General features: G+C 43.3%; 1 protein-coding gene and 1 non-coding gene across 2 annotated transcripts in view; both read left to right on the top strand.

Moving 5' to 3' along the window:
• The first annotated feature begins 796 nt into the window (after positions 1–796).
• Positions 797–23,175, top strand: part of F9 (coagulation factor IX) — a 29,394-nt gene continuing 7,015 nt past the window's right edge. The window contains exons 1-6 of the mRNA XM_004278716.3: positions 797–950; positions 5,928–6,091; positions 6,294–6,318; positions 10,967–11,080; positions 17,429–17,557; positions 20,015–20,220. Coding sequence (XP_004278764.1) covers positions 863–950; positions 5,928–6,091; positions 6,294–6,318; positions 10,967–11,080; positions 17,429–17,557; positions 20,015–20,220 — 726 coding nt within the window. The 5' untranslated portion in view covers positions 797–862. The remainder of the gene's footprint in view (positions 951–5,927; positions 6,092–6,293; positions 6,319–10,966; positions 11,081–17,428; positions 17,558–20,014; positions 20,221–23,175) is intronic.
• Positions 19,452–19,524, top strand: TRNAK-CUU (transfer RNA lysine (anticodon CUU)). The gene has a single exon. It is a non-coding gene; the product is annotated as a tRNA-Lys (tRNA).

The raw sequence follows: 23,175 nt of genomic DNA on the forward strand, positions 1-23,175 counted from the left end.
CACAGGAAGCTCAGCTCGGTGCTCTGTGACGACCTAGATGGGTGGGATGGGAGGGGGAGGTGCAAGAGGGAGGGGATATAGGTATACATAGAGCTGATTCACTTCACTGTACAGCAGAAACTAACACAACATTGTAAAGCAATCATACTCCAATAAAAAAATTTTTTTTAATTTAGAAATAAAATGTATCACAACAGCACAAAGAATGGTAGGTAAATGTTGGTATACTATTATGAGTTTTTTATATTACATGTGAAGTGGTATATCAATATGAACTACTATATAATAATATTTATAACATTTATTTTCTATACATAAGTATATATGCATATACATACATGTGTTCTGAGACAGGACCCATATGTTTCACCATATGGGTACACAGCACAACAAAGTTTATAAGCTCCTTGTTACGAGGAGGAACATAAAGGATCCACCAGGTGACTCGAGATTATCAGCAGTGGTGACGTTTTAAGGTGGGGGACAAAATGACTTCATTCTTTCCATCTCTTTACCTTTCAACTATAAGACATTAATGCTCCCTGACAAGGATAAGATGGATCCTATGATGAATTTTGCTGCCACAGCAACTGCAGCCACATTATACCTCCCCCTATTCTAATGATGGGTCACTTCCTGTTTCAGCCTCAGATCAGCCACAGTGACAGAAGCCCATGGAATCAGAGGTGAAGTTTAACAATGGCCACTGCCTCCTCTCTTCATTTAACCCAAGAGGACATCGGAAACAGCCCAAAGACCCACTGAGGGAGATGGACATTGTTTCCCAGAAGTAAATACAGCTCAGCTTGTACTTTGGAACAATTGTCAACCTTGCTACTTGCACAATCTACTAGCAAAGGTTATGCGGTGCCTGAACATGATCATGGCAGAATCACCGGGCCTCGTCACCATCTGCCTTTTAGGATATCTACTCAGTGCTGAATGTACAGGTTTGTTTCCTTTATAAAGATACATTCAATGTGCTTGGCTTTTAGATATAGAAACGTCTGGGGCTGTCTTCTTCATTAAATAATGATTACAGGATTTGACCACAATGTTTAAGATTCTACTAGTTAGCATGTGGGTTGGTGAGTACTAGTTCTCCGGTGCTGGTTCTTCCTCATTTTTAAAACTAAATAGATTTACAATGTTTATAGTACATTTTTTTAATGGACACTGTTGGGCTTATAATTTGACAATGTAATTCCTTGGAAAAGTCATCTCCTTGGTTAAAAAAATAAATAAAAGGGGGAAATGTTTTAACAAGGAAACAGCCGAATGTGGAGAAAAAATTAACTGTCATTTTGTGGGGTTTTAACTCATTATTTTGAAATCAAAATGGGAAACATTAAAGCAAAAACAATGGTTTTATTTACACACAAAGTTTGATTTTAAGACATGATGTGATTCAAAACTTTATAACTATTTAATGAGTCATGCCTCTAATTTTTAGTCTATAAAATTATATACCTTCAATTGAAAGTTTTAGTTAAAATACAAACCTTTAATTAGTGAGTTGTTATTTATCACTGAAGTTTTCCATGGGTGAGGAAGAAATTATTTTGTCTGATTCTAAACATCTCGGAGTTAATACAGGGGGAAACTCAGTACTCACTTGAGCTCGTAGGACAGCAAAGCAAGTACAAGAATTGATGTCGAGTAGGAACTTAGTTAAAGCAATTTACATCACTTGGTTTTTTTTCACAACTTTACTGACTTTATGCATTCCCCAAAGGCAGGCACATAGGGAAGAAATTACCCCATTTAGACAAACAGCATGTTCTCACAGGAAGCATTTATCACACTTACTTGTCAACCTATTATGATCAAATCTAGTAGCTGACAGTGGAGGATCAGGGGTGCCAACCCTAAGCATCCCCAGAAAGCAGACTGGCCCGAGGTTCCCATTCCAGACATGATGTCACACTGAAATGCAGAAATAATGGTGCGAGAATGCAGAGGTTAAATCAAGCCAGCAAACTGGCTAGAGTCAAACAATAAAGAAATTCAGCGTGAACACTCACAAAGTAGGACAGAATGCTACGTCTTTACACACATCTCATCAGTGTGAAATCTAGGAGGACAAAGGATCCAAACCCTTCCTTCAAGATAAGTGCTGAGATGATGGAGTAAATTTTAAGAGGACTGCTGCCCCCTTGAAACCTCAGATGTAGGAAAAAGGATAGATTCAGAGAAAAAAAGAAGGACTAGGATTTCACAGCTTGGGAAATAATGACTAGAAGAGATAAGCCCGAAGGGAGGTTAAATATATGACCCTCAGACAATGGTGAGGAGAAAGGCAGTGTGATTCCAGAGTCACCTTAGTCAGAGATAATAGGTCCTTGAGCAGAGCACCAAGGCGCCTTCCCTAAGGACGGACAGTGTTGATGCAGTGCTCTCCTCTACTGTTGAACCACCACTGGCTTCTAAAAGCAGTTTCTATGAATGATTTTCTGAGATGTTGCATTTTCATGGCTGCTGCCCTTAGATATTATTGTATCAATTTAGAATTTTGAAATCAAATGTGTTCCATAAAACCAATTCAGTTTTGTAAAGCATATGGACCCAACCTGTCTTTCATTTAGAATGAATGAATGAAATAAATGAAAGACAGCTTCAGTCCACACACTTTACAAAACTTTACAAAACTAGGTGACTACTACGGTGCCAGGTACTGTGGCAAGGTACTAGGGGCTTGGGGATAAACCAGATTCCCTCTTTGACCTAAAGTACCATGAGGTCAGCTGAGAGATTTCAATATAACATGAGGAGATGTATACCAGCTGCTAAAGGGGCACAGAGAAAGGAACACATTAACTGGGGAGACACTGACAGAGAGACCATATTTTGAGCTGGGTCTTAAAGAATAAGTAGGTACTCTCTCCTTAAATGACTGATCTAGGTCATCCTGTGAAGAGAGGATCACTCACGTGCAGAGATCCAGATCCACAAAGAATGTGAGGTCTTTCAGGAACTAAGTATGTTTTCAATATTGAATATGACAGGTGAGGCAGGGTCAGGTCATCAGATAAGGAAGGCCCTAAATGAAGGAGTTTGGACAACGGAATGCAATGTGGAGTCATCAGAAGTGTAAACATGAATACCACTGATGGCTGACTCAGGCTGCTCAGCCTGGCAACATTCTCATGACCTGTGTGAGGAAGGGGCGGCCAGACAAGGGGAGACCAGTCTTGAGGCTACTGTAATCATCCAGGGAAGGCATGAGGGCCTGAACCTGGACATTAGCTGTACAGACAGAGAAGAGGGAATGGAATGCAAGTGACACTGAGGAAGTAGAAATGATATGACTTAACCACCTGGGTATGGAAGGGGAACGGGTTTAGAGGAAGTGGAAAGACCATGTCTTGAGCATTTGGGATACAGCACAGTGCCTAAGAGCATGGACTGTGTGGTCTGACTGCCAATGTCTAAATTCTGGCTCTGACACTTTAATATATCACTTGGGGCAAATCACTTAACCTCTCTGAACCTCCGAGTTTTTGATTTACGAAAATGAGACGACAGCACCTCTCTCATGGGACTGCCGTGAGAAGGGAATGAAATAATGGATGCAAAGCACCAAGCACATTGTCCAACACATCAGAAGCATTAAATAAACATCAGCTCTTATCAGCCACATGACAATGGACAGTTACAAAGAAAGACAATCTGGAATTCCGAAGATATATCTGACTGGAGATGGATATTCGGAACTCACTGTCCTATAGACAGTAGTTACAACCACGTGTGTGAGGATCCAGGGAGTGAGCATGGATCTTGTGGCACCTAGTACAGTGCCTGGCAGTAGTGAGTGCTCAGAAAATTGTGTTGAGTCGGGGCTGGACTAGGGTGAGGCAAGCAGGGCATAAACATACTTGCACACACTGAGAGAGAGTGACTCTGTAGATTCTGTGCCCTAGGGGCCTTGTTTACCTCACCCCAGCCCTGGCCCTAGCAAGGATGTATGGAGTGAAGAGGGACAAGGCTGAAGCTGGAGGCTGGAGCCTGGGAGAACTCTGAACATATAAGGGGCAAGCAGAAGAAGGGGAATGAATGGATGCAAGTGGTGGATGAATAACAAGAATCAGAGGGAAGAGGAGAACCAGGAGAGAGTGATTTCATGAAAAGAGCACCCTGAAGAGGGAAAGATCAACAATTAGAAATGTTTCAGAGCAGGCAGGAAATACAGAAGCTCAAAATTACCCTTTAGGAGGTCATTGCTGATCCTGACAGTAGTCGTTTCATTACATGGATGGCGGTAAAGAAGAGAAAGAGCCACAGAAAAGTGCATTAAATAAAAAGGGAATTGAGAAAATTAGGGAGGCAGACCAGACAGAGGAGTAAAAAGGAAGAGAGAAAACCAACATACACCAGCCTGTACACATTATCTCACTGATCCTGTCAGCAACGCTGGGAGGTAGACAGTCTGATGATACTACTGTTACACCCATTTACACTTGACAAAGTTAAGCTGCAGAGTTTATGTGACCTGCCTGAGATCTCACTGCCAATAGCTGGTAGACATGTGATTCAAATCCAGGTGTGTCTGCTCTGACTCCAAACCCCTATTTTTCCACTAGACCACACTGTAAATGGATACAGACACAAATGCTACTGTAGGAACGCCCAGGGCCAAGCACATGAACTGGCAAGCAGAGAGGAGGGCCTGGTGGAGGCTGGGAGGTGTCGATATGCCGTGGCACCCAATTGCAGCTTGTGGCTTTCTCCCAGGGCGCCTGGCTGCCTGGGAAGGGAAGGAAGAGGCAGCTGGCGGCACTGACCTAGTGGTTGGGATTGCGGGGTATTGCAGCACTGAAGAAGGGGTGAAGGGAACTGAGAAGGTTGGCAAGGGAAGAGTTGAAGAGAAAAAGTCTAAGCTAAATTCAGGGAAAAAGTAAAGCCCAAGGGGACTTGAAGAGCAAGAGAAAAGTGAGAGGCTGTTAAGGGACTAGAAGGCTCCATAAAGCGAACAGCTGCAATGGAAATAAGGAACTTCGGTTTGTTTCTTTTCCTTTCTTTTTTTTTTTTTTTTTTGGCGCTAATGAGAAAACAGTCCCAAAATGCCCTGGAGAGTTCACGTTATAAACACCTCGTCCTGTTGAGATGGTATCAGACACTCTCTAGAAGAAAGGAATAACTCCAGGCAGCTTCTTGAGTTCCTGTTATTAGTTATAGATACAGATACTACATCTATATCTGTCTATCTAGAGAGAAACACGCACAGAGACAGAGAGTGAAACAGAAAGAAGAGACTGAGGTATGGAGAGTGGCGGGGAGGGGCTGGGGTGGAGAATTAGGTTAGGGACCTCAATCCCAGAGTTCAGGAGTGCATTCCTAACAGGCTAGACAGTCAGAGCTAAAATAAACCACATCCTGAATCCCAGAGAAAGACTTATGTCACTGGTATTCCTAGAACACGTGCCAACTTAAGGTGCTGTGAGTCTGAAGGTTAAAAAAACATGAATGCAGTGGTTTTTCTTTAATATCTAGTGAGAGACAGCAGGGTTGCATTTAGGCTTCTGCTCTTCCAAGGGAAATGTGCTCCAAAGTCATTTGGGCAACTGCGTCCTGTAAGCACAGCCCGGCCAGCGTGATGGATCACCTTGCAAGGATCTGCAATTAGTTATTTTCAAATGATGACAAAGTGTGAAGTTAACTGCTTATCTCAGAACTTTCCTTTTCATCCAGAGTAAATTCAAATATGATTGAAAATCTGACCTTTCATTACCAGAGTTCTCTTGACTAAGAGTAAAATTGAATTTTAATTCCTAAATCTCCATGTGTATACAGTGCCATGAGAACATCATAGATTTTGGCTCCATGCCCCAAAGATAAATTGGCTTTGGGATTACTTGGATTAAAAAGAAAGCCTTTCTTAAGAGATGTATTTAATTTTCATGATGTTTTCTTTTTCTTTTAAATTTCAGTTTTTCTTGATCGTGAAAATGCCACCAAAATTCTGAATCGGCCAAAGAGGTATAATTCAGGTAAATTGGAAGAGTTTGTTCGAGGGAACCTTGAGAGAGAATGTATAGAAGAAAAGTGTAGTTTTGAAGAAGCACGAGAAGTTTTTGAAAACACTGAGAAAACTGTGAGTATTTCCACATAACATCCTTCAGATGCAGAGCAAAGAATAGAAAACCTTTAAAAAGAAAAGGTGGGGGGACCATACTTCTCTTTGGAATTTTAAAATATCTATACATACACGTGTTTTACAAATGTTATAATAGAGAAGGAATCAAATCGAAAACATTTTAAATAGTACCATTAACTTGTCTTCTTTTTCGTTATAGACTGAATTTTGGAAGCAATATGTTGGTAAGCAATTCATTTTATCCTCTAGTATACGAAACATTTGAGAATTATGTATTTTTTTCTTCTGTGTAAACAGATAATATATTAAACTGTGTCAAAAGGGCTCAGAAAAATAAGTCCAACTCTTTTTACCCAAAATTGAATGGTGAGAGACTCCAGGTTTATGCCAGCGTGGGAGATATCCTCTGGCAGATACGCTTACTTCTTCCTAGGGCTTCAAAAGGAACATCGTTCCACCCCAGGAATCTGGAAGGGAGAGACCAAAGAGAATTGCATCTGGGACTGAATGAGAGTTTGCCATCCTCAGCAGAGAATCAGAGAATGCTGACTGACTTACATGTCTACTGCTTAAAAGTGCTCCTCCTTCTGGCGGCCTGCAAGGCCCCTCCTGATTGCCCAGCCCCTCCCTCCCCGCTGCCCCTCTGACCTCCTCTCCTCCTCACACATCCTGGGCTGCTGCGGCTCCTTGCATGCTCTAGGAATGCTTCCATTTCAAAGTCTTAGACCTGATTGTTCCTTTACTGTGGAAGGTTCCTCTGCCAGGTTCCCCTAGGCTCACTCACTCACCTCCTTCAGGTCTTTACCCAAATGTCACCCTCTCAATGAAGCCTGCCTTGATCATCTATTAATACTTCAACCTGCCCCCCCATAACCCCATCACTTTAGACACCGTATCCTGCTCTATTATTTTTCATAGCACTTTTCACCACTGAGGTATCATATAATGGTCTTATGTATACTATTTATGTCTCCCACCTCACTAGAATGTAAGCTTCATGTTGGCAGGGGTATTCAACTGTTTTGTTTATTGATGTAGTCCTAGTACCTCGAACAGTATCTGGTACAGAAGCACTGAGTAAATATTTGTTGAATGAATTGACCAAAAGGAGGAAAAGTCAAAACTTTAATGACAACTAAGTTTTAAAACTAATTTAAAATCCAGCAGCAGGATTTTGAGGCAGTGTAACTTTCCCAGCTTGATTTACCTAAGACCATTTGCATGGACAGAAACTAACCTGGACAGCCAATTCACTGAATTCCATCAGTTCTATTTTCCCAGATTCTATTCTGTAGACACTAATGGACTTATTCATACTCTTGTAACTCATAATTTCTCCACTTTGTTTTTAAATCATGAGGGAAGAAGAGGTCCATTCTGTTACATTTGCTTTATCTGCCTTTCCTCGTTCTTAGTAATGAATGCTACCACGCCAACTCTCTACTAAGGTATTGCCCTACAGTTAGTCCAAACAAGTCTTTTTATTCTCTATTTCTAATCTATTTAAAATTTTGAATCTTGTATTTTAAAGCAAATCAATTTCTACCTTTCCTCCCCAAACATTCCTGGCTGCATTTAAACTCTCATGGTCCCTTCATTGCCCACCCCCCCACCCAGTTGGCCCCCCACCTGTGAGTAGAGGTTCATCAGTACCTCTTAAACACCATATTTTGAAGTTGGCTCCCTAACTTCTAGGTCACAGGCTGTGTTGTTTACTGTAACTCAGGTAAAGATACCTGGAAAACATCAAGGGCATGATTCTGTTGTTGACCTGAAACAAACAGACTCCAGCAAAGATGGGTTTATTCAGGATCAGCAGAGAATTGCAATTCAGGGTCTACAACCACCATGAGCCACGTGCAAGTCCCTGCATGGTAGGGGACAGACAACTCCTTCAGAGAGGGGAAAAGGAAGTAAGGAGGGCTACAGTAAACAAAGAGTCCCTGGCTTTTCATTGGCTTAGTCCTTGCCAAGAAAGGAGTCTGTCTTCTTCCCGTTGGGCTCTGCTATTGTCATAGGGCATGAGAGCTCTGCCCTCCAGTCTCTTGACTTTTTTTTTTAATAAATTTATTTATTTATTTTTCGCTGCGTTGGGTCTTCGTTGCTGCAGGCGGGCTTTCTCCAGTTGCGGCGAGCGGGGGCTACTCTTCCTTGTGGTGCGCGGGCTTCTCACTGCGGTGGCTTCTCTTGTTGAGGAGCACGGGATCTAGGCGCGAGGGCTTCAGTAGTTGTGGCACATGGGCTCAGTAGTTGTGGCTCGCGGGCTCTAGAGCGCAGGCTCAGTAGTTGTGGCGCACGGGCTTAGTTGCTCCGCGGCATGTGGGATCTTCCCGGACCAGGGCTCGAACCCGTGTCCCTTGCACTGGCAGGCGGATTCTTAACCACTGCGCCACCAGGGAAGTCCCTCTTGACTCTACTTAACTGAGGTTTCCGTTTATTAATTTTTTACACTGTCACTACTGCTTTGTCTGCTAAAAATAAAAAAACAAGAAAAGAGAAAAAGAAAACCCAACTCCACGGCTTCTTTTCACTTTGCAGTCGAGATTCCCAACCCCCCCCAAAATAGTCTATGCTGTTTCTCCCTGTATGGGCTTTCTCACATGGTAGGGTCGCAGGCCCCTCACTCCTGCCCTACTCTCTTCCATCATCTCACCAAGTAAGGAGCCTGGTGAAGAGGAAACATCACCCAACCACATTAACCAGCATCTGCCCAGCCCTTTACAGAGTGCCTGTCACCTTTAATCCTCACACCAACCCTGTGAGCAAAGCACTATGAACCTCATTTTACAGAAGAAGAAACTGAGATTTAGGGAGGTTAAATGACTTGTCAAAGGTCACCCAGCTAGGGAGTCATGGAGCCCAGAAGAGCAGCCAAATTCTCCACTGCCCAATCCCCACTTTCTCTATTACCCCTCCCGGCCTTCAAATCTAAATGCAGTTATTCATTAAACCACCACCTGGTAGGCTTAAACAGGAAGCTCTCACTTGGCAAGGTCTTGTCCCTTGTTGTCTTTGACCCCTACAGTCTGTGGCTTTGCTTCAGCCCGAAGTACACACAGACAAGCACCCAAAGGAGGACTAAATGCGGGATGAAATGACACTCATTTTAAAGATATGTCTCAGCAAATGAGTTGCTGTGTAGCTGGCTGCAAGCCCAGAGCCTTTCAGTGAAACATCCTAAATAATTCAGCTCCGTTGGTCTGTAATATAAAGTGCAAATGTGGCTCGTTTTTTTGGACCAGTTCTGAACATCAATAATAATAAACCAGAGATAACGTATTTTGTTTTTATAGAATTGGAACAAACTGAAGTATCTGTGCAAAAGCACACTGGATCAAGGGGCAGAGGGGGCAAGGTCTAATTTTTACAACATGCAGTTTTCCAGAGAGGGACTATTCCTAAGAAAGGGGTGCTAACCCCCAGCCAGTGGGACCTAGACACATGCTCCTGACAGCGAGCACGACAGACACTCTCCTGCTGTCCCTAGAGCAGGCAGGGGGCCACACACTAGATGTCACGGAGCTTGGCTCTAAAATATGAACGACCATTAGAAATTTCTCTTAAATTGCCCCCTTTCGTTCACTGTTTTATTCTTACACCATCTTTATCACTTACTCTTTTGTTACTCATACATTAAGCCTTGCTGATCTTGCTCCCAGTTTTCTTCAGGGCTCTCTCTCAGCTCACAGTGCACACCAGCCTCCCTTCTGGCTCTATGCATCCCTTTCTCCTGAAGCTTCCTTAGAAGTACGGATGGAGGCAGAGCTCTCAGAAACCAGACTTAAAGGCTCCCTCCACATCCTGACCCTTCCCCTCTTACCTATTCCTTCCTGCTGTTTTCTGATGACCAGTATTCTCAAAGGCTCTCCAGAACTCTGCAAATGTAGAAACTTCAGGAAAGGTGGGAAGGAAACATAGCCAATCTATATATAAATAAAGCACATTTTCAGAACTTTTTCTTTTTTAATTCTTTGTATTGAAAGTTGTTTCTCACTTTACCAAACCATCTGGGACCTAATCACAGACAGTAGAATATCTTTCAGGAGTAAAGCATCTTTTGTACTGTTTGGAATGATCACTGCATACTCTGCTTAAAAGTGAAGTGATAGGGGCTTCCCTGGTGGCGCAGTGGTTGAGAGTCCGCCTGCCGATGCAGGGGACATGGGTTCGTGCCCCGGTCCGGGAGGATCCCACATGCCGCGGAGCGGCTGGGCCCGTGAGCCATAGCCGCTGGGCCTGCGCGTCCAGAGCCTGTGCTCCGCAACGGGAGAGGCCACAACAGTGAGAGGCCCGCATACCGCAAAAAAAAAAAAAAAAAAAAAAAGTGAAGTGATAAGATGAGGAAGTGGATGCATGTGCGCCATGCCTAGGCTGCCAGGTCCCTGAGTGGAGTTGCTATCTGTTACCAAGCTCATGAGTGGAGTTGCTGTTACCTAGCTCAGCTTGCTCTACAAGACCTGTGACAGAGCAAGCCTTGTACAACACATAGATGATTGTTGAAGCAATGTGATTTCATTGAGAATTAACTATATCATCGTTCGATAAGGAAGGATTGAAAATTCTTCTCACACTCTGCTGATAGAGTACATCTCTATATTCAGACGTTCTTTTCCCTCTTCCTCCTCCCTTCAGTTACATAAACAATGTACATGCCTTCCTCGGGGCCATTTCCTAGGACAATGTTAGCCTAAGAACCTTTACTTGTTTTTAGAAACTTAGGAAGACAGGGACATCCCATAAGCAGCTGGTTTCCAGGTCAGCAGTCTTGCTCTGACCCTAAAATCAGGCTCCCCTCTCCACGAGTCTGTGCAGGGAAGACTAAGCATTCTAAGCAATGGATCTGCTAATTCAACTTCTTAATCTATCTCGAAGATGGAGATCAGTGTGAGTCCAATCCATGTTTAAATGGTGGCCTGTGCAAGGATGACATTAATTCCTATGAATGTTGGTGTCAAGTTGGATTTGAAGGAAAAAACTGTGAATTAGGTAAGTAACTATCTTTGGATTACTCGTGGTTCAAAATTTCCCTTTGAAACCAGATGCAACTGGAAAATGCAATGTGTATGTATCATAATTTTCTCTTAAATTATGGTAAAGAACCATTTACATGAGATCTACACTCAACAAATTTTGAAGTGTATGATACAGTACTGCTAACTCTAGGCTCTATGCGGTACAGCAGACATCTAGACCTTATTCCTCTTGCATAACTGAAACTTGATACCTGCTAAACAACAACTCCCCATTTTCCCCTCCCCCTGGCCCCTGGCAAGCACCATTGTATTCTCTGCTTCTATGTGTTGGACTATTTTTAGACATCTCATATAAGTGGAATCATGCAGCATTTGTCCTTCTAAGACTGGCTTGTTTCATTTACCATAATGTCCTTCAGGCTCATCCATGTTGTTGATTATGACAGAATTTCCTTCTTTTTGAAGACTGAATAATATTCCATTGTATAAAACATACTTTCAAAGCTTATAAACATTCATTTTATCTGCAGTCATAGTTTCCAGGATGTGCTCAAGAAACTAGATGAAGAACAATAGTAAGATTTGGTAGCTAGTAGGAAGTGGTAATGATGTTCCATTAGCATATTCATCCTCAATACAACCACATGTAGTCAGCACCATTATCCTCTCCATTCTACGCAAATGAGAAAAGTGCAGCTCAAACAGCTCAAAAATCACAGAAGCAGTAAACAGTTGAGCCAGGACTTGAACTTCAGTTGGTTTGGCCAAAACCCATTCTTCTAACTGCTACCCACAAAACACAAAGAAAACTGACCCATAAAATTGTTAGAACTCGTGACTAAATTGCTATCAACAAAAGCAGTGGAAGTCAACTAAGTAAAGAATTGGGGTATGGGAAGGCCAATTCTCCCATATACTAGGCACTTCTCCACGCATACGAACCACTTCACATATGAAATTTGTTGACAAAAATCAAAACTCATTCCTGAATTTGACTATACTGATTACGCTGAAAGAATTACATAGAAAATCTAGGATCATTGTGCATCTTTTCTTTGCATATCCTAGAATCTTTTTGTTCTGAGATTTTGGCAACTGGAACAGTAAACCCCAAAGTCCTTTACCTACTTGTTTATTACCTCTGGATGCAGGATTACTGGTATCTGATTGTGAAAAGCATACAGTGCTAATGACGGGTTCTCTTTCTCTCCTCTGAAACTCCAGAAGAATAGAGATGCAGTCCTAGGGAAAGAATTTAACACCACAGGCTACATGACTAAGGGCAAAGAGTAGAAAATTAGCAAGACTCTATTAAGGCGTTATGGCAACCCACCTGACACACAGATGAAAAGGGCATAAAACAAAATGAAACGCAGCAGCTGCACTTGTCCTATTGAGAAGGGAAAAAGTCATCTCTAATGCTGTTCAGAAATCCTTTCAGTGCTAAAGAGAAATCCATTGATCATCTTCCTTTGAGATCCAAAAGATAAAAAGGAATAGAAGATAGGAAAAAGAAAAGGTGGCAGGGCAAAAACATTTAAAAAAAAAAAAGAAAAAAGGAGATGCAGGTGGATGAACTGTACCCCAGGCTTGGACTCCCACTCCTGCAGGCTTCCCAGCATGGGGACAAACCGATGTCTGGGTTCCCTTTCCTATGGGTGTGTTCATTGGCTCAACACCTCTGAAGTGCTACTTTCATCTGAAAGGTTATAATTTCAAGTTCAGATTGACCTAGATAAATCCGATTCTGCTATCATGGAAACCTACAGAAACTGATGGAGTATCAGCTTAAATAATATAACTATTGGAGCTGAGGGAATGAACGACTCAACTGGTCTCTGTTAAGAATGAAGGGCATGTGGTAGCAAAGTATAACTGAAAACAGTGTTTGGTATTAAATATTCCTAAATGTCTTTAGTTTAAAAATAAAGACACTTTAAAAGAGGCAAAGAGCCCTGAGGAATGTAGCTATAAGCACAAAACTGCTATAACAGGTTTTGCTACGTGTGTGAGGCTACAGTCTACACAGCAAGAGTGCTAGGTCTACAACGGGCACCATCTCAGGCCTTTCGGGTTCCCCACGTTTTGGTTTGGTCAGGGCTCTGCAGTGACACTGCAGCCACCACTACACCTGGCCTCTAGGGTGTCTTGAGCTCCCCCAGCCCATCTGATCAAGGTTTAGAAAAATCCTCCCAGCTTGCTTAGTTCAGGAACAAAGTGGGAATTCTCTCAAAAAGCTCTTTATCTCAGACACTAGAGGAAAGCAAAAGCATATACAAACTCCCCTTTAAGCTGTTGCTTCAAACTGAACTAAGAACTAATCTCAAAAGCCGCTAGAAAAACAACACAGTTTATGGAGTATCTGGGCCCCAAGTCCCTTGCTTCACCCTGTCTCGGAAAGGGAAGGAGATTTCCACTGTTAAATCCTTGCTGTTTTCCTCTTCTCTTGTTCATCAGGCTCCTCTCCAGGGGAGAGAGGTGCAAATATTCAGGGCACGCTTTCTAGTTAGAACAATTAATTGGCTATTGTGTCCCTTTGGCTGGAATAAAGACCACTGTATGTGCCCAGCTACACATCACATCTGAGTCCTTTTCAGATAAATCAAAGTCTATAAGAACTTGGTCATTCCTGTCCTTTCTAAAGAGTACAAGAGGCATTTCCCCACAGTAACAGAGGATGGAAAGAAAATCAAGCATATAACCACTTTTTTATATTTTTCGTTTCGCTAACACGTCACAGACACTACTAATTTACTGCGTATTTCTATGGAGTAGAAAAAAGAAAATATCTTGAGTTTAGCCTAACAACAACATATTCTGTGATACACTGGTTAAACAGAACATCTTTTGTCCAAGCTTTGGTTTTCCCATCCCTGAATATACCAGGGAAGATGAAGGCAGAGTAAAATGAAGCAGAACACGATAACTTTGTAGTAGGCATGAGGGGAATTAGAAAGAGGTATCTGTGCTAGCTGACACGGAGGGAGAAGAACAGATGCTCTGACATGTCCTTCCACAGATATTCTAGGCACTGAGATCAGCCCCAGGACCAGGGAGAACCCACACCCAACACAGTGCCTGACGTCCGAGTGCTCAAGAAGCAATTGATGAATGAGGCCCGCAGTGACTGTCCCTGAGGTCCAGGACTACAGACCTCTCAACTGGAACTCCTCGTGCTGTTATTCTCTTTCCAGACTCGAGTTCTTTACCTGAGGTCAAAAGACTGCTGGTTGGACAGCAATATTTCCCACTGCGTGTGCAAACCAAGCCAGAGGACAGCAACAGCGGCAACACACTGGGCTGCAAAGAGCAATGACGAATGAGGAAAATGACAGAGAGGTCTAGTTACCTAGCCAAGGACGCCGCATCAGAATCGGGAAAAGCACCCTGACTTTACCCATTCCCGTTGTGCATGGCCTGGACCAAAGTAGTCAGCACCTGCCACCCACCTCTGTGAACTCAGCACAATCTCATATTGACTGAACACTCCCTGCAGGTGGTATTTGATTTGGCTGAACACTCTAGTGTTGCTTTATAGCAACGAAATGATTGCTAGTAACATGAGAAGAGCTCAGGGATGTAATCACCACTAGTGTAATCACCAGTAGTGAGGAGAAAGGTCTTTAAAAAATAAATACATAAATAAAAAGGATCAAGTGCCACCTTTTTGGATCATGCACTTAGTGGATTATTGGTAGCGAAGGTTAAAGCTCAGGCTGGTTCCTTTGTCCACCTAGTAACAGTTGATTTGCCTCCCCTTATTTCTTGAAGTATCAGTAAGGAACATGAGCGAATCATTACATTAGCCTATGCTACCTATGTAAAATGTAATTAGAAAATTTAGATCTGTCACTCAAAAATCCATAATATACTCCAAAACCATATAGTCACTCGGTTAGCCTGGAATCCCCCAGGAAAAAAGAGTCTCTGACACAAGCTTATCTATTAGGGTGTGCAATTCTAGGGGGGCAAAAGTAAGGGATGGGGGAGTAAGGCAGTAAGGAAAGGAGAACCAAGAGTAAAAGGAGTCATCCATCCTCATCTGCAACTGACTGTTTGATCTCCGGGGACTGTTTTCCAAGAAGCCACGTGAGCTGGCCTCAGGAGAGTCAGCCTCGGAGGGAGAAGAGGTGAAAGAATCTGTCCATCAGCACCCTTCTCCAGATGGTCAATACTTCAGCCTGTGGGGCTTTAACTCCCCTGCATCACCAGGCTGTACACGCTGGGGCCCCCTAGAGGTCACGTGGCATCCCAGGCCTCAGCATCAACCCGGGAACGCCAAGCTAAGAGGCGAGAGGCACACAGTGCAGATCTGAGCCCAGGCCATTCAAGGCTGCACCTGGACGAGGCCAGCGGATGTCCATGCAGAGCTGATCACCAGGGTGCTGGGGACGGACGTGGGTGAGGCTGGTGGGGACTAAGGTGGTGCACAAAGAGGTGGCTAACACAGTCGCTCATGTTCAAACTCTCCAAGTTCTAACTGCACTGACAAGTGAGCATTTCTCTTGAAGGCTGTACTGCTGTTGAGCCTGTAGGTAAGGGGGAAGGTGCCTTCCATTCACTGTGTTCCTATGCTGCTCTAGAGACAGAAATAGGCCCAAGGGCAGAGCCTGTTTCTCTTAACTCAGCAGGTCTCAGCCAGCAAGCCCTAAACCTGCTACTTCCTGTTATTGAGATCGCATCAGAGAAACAAAGGGAAAGCACGCAAATTAGAAAATGGAAAATGAGATGGCAGGAACAAGCCAAATATATCAGGAGTCACAGTTAATGTGAATTGGGGTTAATGACAATTTTCAGCCTGGAGTTAAAAATCTAATTGCATGCTGTTGATAAAAGAGATACTAAAATAAAACTCTACCAGGAGGCTAAAATAAAAGGATGGGAAAACATTTGCCAGGTAAATGCTAACAAAAAGAAACTGGCAAAGCTATCTTAATGTCAGATAAAACAGAATCCCGACAAAAGGCATTGTATGAGACAAAGAAAGATATTTTATATTAATAAGGGAGATTGTATAGGAGAGTAAAGAAAATATGAGCCAGTAGAATGCTTATCATTGTCAACACATAGCGTTTCAGGCATTTAGCTCCCTTAAAGGACCCTATTTCATTCTCTTGTGTTGACACATACGTCAGCCAGCTTCAAGTTTGCTTTGAAAAACTGGATTATATTAAAACCAGGCACTTCTATTCAGCAAAATATACTATTTAGGGTGAAAAGGTAAGTCAAGAGTGGGAGAAGATATCCGCAATACATATATCCAGTAACTGGAACTCTCATACGCTGATGGTGGGAATCCAAATTTGTACAATTATCTTAGAAGACTACTTGGTAGTATCTACTAAACCTGAACACATGGTCCAATCATTGCACTCATGAGTATATATCCAGTAAATATGCAAGCATATGTTACCAAAAGATATGTACAAGAATGTTCATTACAGCATTATACATAAGAGCCAAAAACTGGAAACTCAACTCAAATATTCACCCACAGTAAAATGGATGAATGAAGGTAGTAATATTCATACAATGGAATATACTACACAGCATGCAGATGAACTATAGCTATACAAAACAACATGGATGAAGCTCACAGACAAAATGTTAACTGAAAGACACAGAGGAGTACATATTGGGAACGTCTCCTTATATAAACTTCGTGAACAAGCAAAACTAATGCCCTGTTAGAAGTCAGGGTAATGGTAACTTTGGGAAGGAGGAAATAGTGACCAGAAGGGGGAATCAGGAGAGCTTCTGGGGTGTTGATAACGTCCTATGTACTGATCTGTTTACTGTTTAAATAAGTGCAGTCACCTTGTGAAAACTTATTCCAAAATTCTGGGTACTTTTTGGAATATGTTATACTCTAATAAACAGCTTTTTTCATTGCACTCTATGACTTTGTGAAAGTAGTATATCTACAACTTCAGTTTTATGCCAAATCACATATATTGCTGCCACCATTTTTATGCCTTATTAAGAATTTTATCTCTTTTTTCCTACTCTTAGCTCAAGCTTAGCTTCACACACTTCTCTCTATGAATGCCCCCAGCTTATATCTGACCTGTACAGGAGTCAGTAGTTTCATGTACTTTTTAGAAATGCATGTTAAATGATGCTATTGCTGGGACTTCCCTGGCGGTCCAGTGGTTAAGACTTCCCCTTCCAATGCAGGGGGTGTGGGTTCGATCCCTGGTCAGGGAGCTAAGATGCCACATGTCTCGTGGCCAAAAAACCAAAACATAAAGCAGAAGCAATACTGTAACAAATTCAATAAAGACTTTAAAAATGGTCCACATCAAAGAAATCTTTAAAAAAAATACATGATGCTATTGCTGTTGATTCTGCTTTCTTTCAGATGCGACATGCAGCATTAAGAATGGCAGATGCAAGCAGTTTTGTAAAAAGGGCGCTGATAACAAGGTGGTTTGTTCCTGTACTGCCGGATACCGACTTGCAGAAGACCAAAAGTCCTGCGAACCAGCAGGTCAAAATCTAAATAAGTTTTTTTTTAAGCTCGGCAGATACATTCTCCAAATCCATATTTGAACTTTTTGCATTATAACTAACCTACATAATTTTATGCCCTACTTGTTTCTACTTCCTTTTGAAATCATAGAAAAGACTAGTAGCTTGGACAAATTAATTTTTCAAAATGCATCATCATTTTAAATAGAAATTCTGCAACTGTCTTCAGTTTGAATTCTTTTCTGTCTGATTTTTTTCTCTGACCTTTATATCATGAAGCAATCGATTTGTGTGATTTCTGTATGCCTATTTGTAATTCCCCAAGTCAAATTAGTGTAGTAATCCCATAACATAAAAGATACGTACGTGATTGACTGATAGGCTTCTAGTACAAGGATAGTGATTTTTTTTTTTTTTTTTTTTTTTTTTGCGGTACGCGGGTCTCTCACTGCTGTGGCCTCTCCCGCTGCGGAGCACAGGCTCCAGACGCGCAGGCCCAGCGGCCATGGCTCACGGGCCCAGCCGCTCCGCGGCATGTGGGATCCTCCCGGACCGGAGCACGAACCTGCGTCCCCTGCATCGGCAGGTGGACTCCCAACCACTGTGCCACCAGGGAAGCCCAAGGATAGTGAATTTTAAGCATGATCTGTCCGGTTGTGTCTGGCTTACTCCAAGAAAGTTATTTCCTATCCTTGGGTCTCAGCTGAGTTTATACGCTTGGCATCACAACAGTTCCGACAACCATCTGTTTTAAGTTGTGTCAGGCTGATCAGCACAGTCAGTCTATACAGCAGTGGACAAAGCAATGTTTCCCACTCATGCCAACCATGCCACCATGTTGACAGCTGACTGGTGTGTTCAGAGCATCTCCACTCCAAACTCATACTGCTCTTCTCTGAAAAAGAAGGCAGTAGAAACTTGGATTTTGAAAAAAGCAGGTTCTGCGGGACCAATTACATTTGATAAATGAGGGGTCTTTTTGAAGCAAACTAGATATAATTTCTTTTGCATTTCTAAAGCCTGATATCTTATTAAATTGGTACATTAAATCACGCACCATTCCTCTGTAACTGGGTTCGATACCTATCTCAGCAATGCAGCCGGCAGAGGAAATTAAAGGCAGCATCAGAAGCCAAGAGTGTACATGCTGCACTAAAATGAAGAGTCTCTAATGCTTCAGGGACCTGCCTGCCTCCTGTCCTTCTACCTGGTTCTTGACATACACTGCTTCAAATTAGCCTACCGAGGGAGGAGTGTGTGCGTATATCTGTTTTAACCTTCGAAACCTAACTTCCAGTGTAGACAGATAGCATACATAGTAGCTAAACCCTTATAAGCCCTTCTCTGTTATAAGCGAGGAAAAAAAATGGAGAACCACCTCCAACTATTAAGTGTTATATTTGAATATAGCCTTAGCTTTAGCAGAATAAATAGGCCAAACCTAAAATAAGCTTTTCTGCCTTTCAATAGTAATGGTCCCTTTTCTCTAGCTATTGTTGATGATTTATATTTATACATAAGTATTTTGAACTAATTTCTTGTTTTCCCAACCACATGCTGTCTTCATGATACTCTGCCGCAGCTGGTTGCTATAGAAATGTTTGTTATAAGGAATGTGGATAGAAGGAAAGTGAGAAATGAAATGTGAGGTGACTTTGCTGGACTACAAATTTCCATTCTGGTTGTCCCCAGTGTTTCAGTAGATGATTTCTTTTCCTTAGGAAATAAACCAACCCAAGGTAAAAGGTGGCCAGTGCCCAGGTAGATGTGGCTGTAATAATCATATCAATAACTTATTTGGTTAATACTCAACAGACAGGTAATTAAATCATGATAATCCCTCCCCAATGGATACCTAAAGTCCACCTTGGAATCTAGAAGGCATTCTGGTCTACAAAAGAAACCCTGGGAATTCCCTGGTGGTCCAGTGGTTAGGACTCTGCACTCTTACTGCTGAGGGCCCGGGTTCGATCCCTGGTCAGGGAACTAAAATCCCATGAGCCACGTGGTGCGGCCAAAAAAAAAAAGAAAGAAAGAAAGAAAGAAATCCTGTTAACAATAAGCAGCAGACATCCCATTTACCTAATTCTAAAATCAAAGTTACATGGCACCAGATTTCCATTCAGGGACAGTACTTGAGAGTAAGACTTTTTAGCAAAGAAACTAAACAGAACGTCATTAGACTTTATAAAAGTCTTACAAAATTCAATTCTGGAACACCTCTTTTATTTCCATAAAGATGATGGATTCCTGAGCCAAATGTCCTTTTCATGAAGGGTTTGAAAACTTTCCATGAAAATAATTCAATTAACCTTTTAGTTTTAGACTATATTCATTGATTTGATTTTTTAAAAAATATCGACGGGCCTACTTCTCAGAAGTGACAAGGATGGGCCTCATTTTCAATTTTTGTAATACAAGTTCTGCTTGCCAATGAGAAATACCAGAACACTAATTTTTTTTTCCATTTGTCTAGTGCCATTTCCCTGTGGAAGAGTTTCTGTCTCAAACACTCGTATGAAGTTCACCCGTGCTGAGACTATTTTTTCCAATATGGACTATGAAAATTCTACTGAAGCTGAAATAATTTTCGATAACATCATTCAAAGCAACCAATCATCCAATGATGTCACTCGCATTGTTGGTGGAGAAGACGCCATACGAGGTCAATTCCCTTGGCAGGTACTCTATATTTATGGTGTGTCAAAACCGGAGCCCAGTGGGCAAGGGCAAGGGCCAGGCCAGGTGGGAGGCTGAGGCTAGGACATCAGACAGACTTATTGGGATGAGGGAAGTATTTAGGCAAGTTTCAACACTAAGCCGGATGAGGAAGCCCCGACAGGTGAGTAGCCGGTGAGAGAGAAGTCCAGGGACAGCTACCATACAAGGTCAAGGAGAGTTTGGCGTCAAGGAAATAGCACAGCAGGATTTCAGACAAGCAACAGGGAGGTCTGGAAGCGAGGTCACTGGTGCTGGGGTTCTGGGTATTACTTCAGCTTCAGCCCCTGGGAGAACTGGTGAGAGTCAGAAAGTCTCTAGGTCCAGAGAAACTGAATTATTTCGAAGGCATTTTTGAAAGGACTCAGGAAGGATTAAGACAAGAACTGGGTTACTGGAACCAGGGCATATGAGACAGGGGCTTGGTCAAAGGCTGTAGTTCTCAAAGTGTGGTAGCATCAGATTCACCTGGGAACTTGTGAGGAATGTAAATTTTCATGCTACGCCTCAGACCTACTGAATCAGCATCTCTGAGGGTGAGGCCAGCAGTCTGTGCACTAACAAGCCCTTCAGGTGATTCTGACGCACTCTACAATTTGAAACGCACCGGTCCAAAGGAAACAAACTTGTTATAGAAGCTAGGCTCCAAAACACCAAACAGTGGACTCGTGGTACCTAGTCCCACATTTCTCCAGGTGTGATCTGCAGACAACCCACATGAAAATCACCTGTGCACATTTTTGAGTTAACAGCCAAGGGCTAGATTTGATACCCATCATTTCAAATCGTTTCACGTCCTCCGTGCTGCACACTTAGTGTACCTGTTGTCCCCTTCCTATGGAGCCCAGCTAAGATCATTAGGAATGTTCAAGATCACTCATCCACACCTGTGCACATACAGGTTCACTCGCTATTTCATCCATATGAAGTAAGATTACTGACTGTAGAGGTACCAAGCGCTAGGTTTTAGTTTTTTCCAAAAGTGAAGAGCTGTGCTACTTGCTAGGATACTTGAGAAAGACCCTGCCATACTTTCACACTGATGCCTTCCTCAAGAGAACCGTCTCTCCACACCCACCTCCACCCAGTTTCTCACAAAAGGTTACTGGGTTTCAAAAATAGGAGACAAACTGAGTGTGCAAAAGTCACTTTTAGACAAAATAAGAAAGAAAACCAACCAGAATCTCTCCCCATTTGTGGATGAGTCAGCTCGACCATGTCACCATCAATCTGCAAGGTGGAAATGCTTGATCTGATTGCAGACAAGACTGCAACACACCTGCTGCAGCCCAGGCATCAAGAGAAAGCTAGCAACAGCTGGGGTTTCAATGGCCAAACTAGATCTGTGGCTCTGACATAGGAAATACTGTTTAGCAATATCACCTAGCAAAAAAGTGATTCAAAATGCTGATGCGTCAATAAAAGGGGATGGGAAATAACGCGACCACGTGGGTGAAGCAATTCCACAAAGCAGCACAGACAGAGTTCACTTTCCTCTGGAGTAACACACAGTTTGAACGAACTGGAAATGTCTAGTCTGTTAAAGAAAAGGTTTAGGTGAGCTGTTTGCGAGAGCTAAAGGGCCACAAGAGAAAGGGGACGACAACTTTTTCTTTGTAGACTTATGGGTGAAAGTTCCAGGCAGGCAGGTCGATACCGGCCCCAGTTAAGAAAGCCCTTTCCAACCACTTGGGTCGGCCGCGTGGGCTGGGCAGCTCGGGGAGGAGATTTGGTTTAACATATGTTCGTGGAATTGTTGACTCGAGCTGCTCTGTCACTGGGACGACAGCAGCGGGACAACCCCATCCCAGAGAGCATCGAGGGCTCGAGTTCCCCTGGTGGGAGATGAGACAGGACAGGCTAGGGACCGCAGCCACCCCGTGCAGCTCTGAGACCCTAAGGAGCGAGCTTCACCTTCCGCGCAGCTTGTCCGTGGCCGCGTGCATTTCTTACCTTATTCTAGGGCTTTCGTCTCCGCTTCCCGGCTAGAGGAGAAGCCGCCGCCGCCGCACCCACAGCCGCACCGCGTCAGCCACAGACGCTTCCCAGAAACCCCTGCGCTTCCGGCCGCCTTAACCCCCGACCCCAAGGCCAAAGGTGAAGGCAGACTTGCCTGACCTCTGACCTCTGACCCCACATCACAGTGACAGAACACCCAAGAAAGGAGCGGAGGGAGGTGTGAGGCCAGTTTCCTTCATTTTCCCTCCAGATGCCCAGCGCTGGGCTCAGAGCCCCTGGAGAGCTCTGGGGACGGGAAGCAGGGACTCTGCAGGGCCACTTAGGAGCAGAGAGAGGAAGCTAGAGGGTTAACTCTTATATAGGAAGAGAAAGGCTATTTCCAAGAGTCGGTATATCCTTAGCGGAGTGGGAAACTAAAACAGAACTCGGGGCTTCCCTGGTGGCGCAGTGGTTGAGAGTCTGCCTGCCGATGCAGGGGACGCAGGTTCGTGCCCCGGTCCGGGAAGATCCCACATGCCGCGGAGCGGCTGGGCCCGTGAGCCATGGCCGCTGAGCCTGCGCGTCCGGAGCCTGTGCTCCGCAGCGGGAGAGGCCACGACAGTGAGAGGCCCCGCGTACCGCAAAAAAAAAAAAAAAACAGAACTCGAATTTCATACAGCTGCAAAGGGAAACAATGAAAAATGTGAACATTAGAGTTGGGAAATCGCAACACCTGTACCATGAGACCACCTTCATCAACAGCTTAATAGTGAGAGATTTGAGGAAGTAGCACTGTGTTTCGGCTTTCTAAAGCTTTTATTGGGTTTTGGTCCCATGCACTTGACCCTGCCAGCCCACAATTCTGAGCATGCGCAAGCCTGCCCCCAAGAGCTCTGTCCTCCTCTTCTGCTTTGAGTTAAGATCCGACTGGCCCTGTGTGTGAAGTACCAGATCTTTCTCTTTTGTTTTATCATGGGCCTC

Source organism: Orcinus orca, chromosome X, assembly GCF_937001465.1.
Source record: "Orcinus orca chromosome X, mOrcOrc1.1, whole genome shotgun sequence".
Taxonomy (NCBI): Eukaryota; Metazoa; Chordata; class Mammalia; order Artiodactyla; family Delphinidae; genus Orcinus; species Orcinus orca.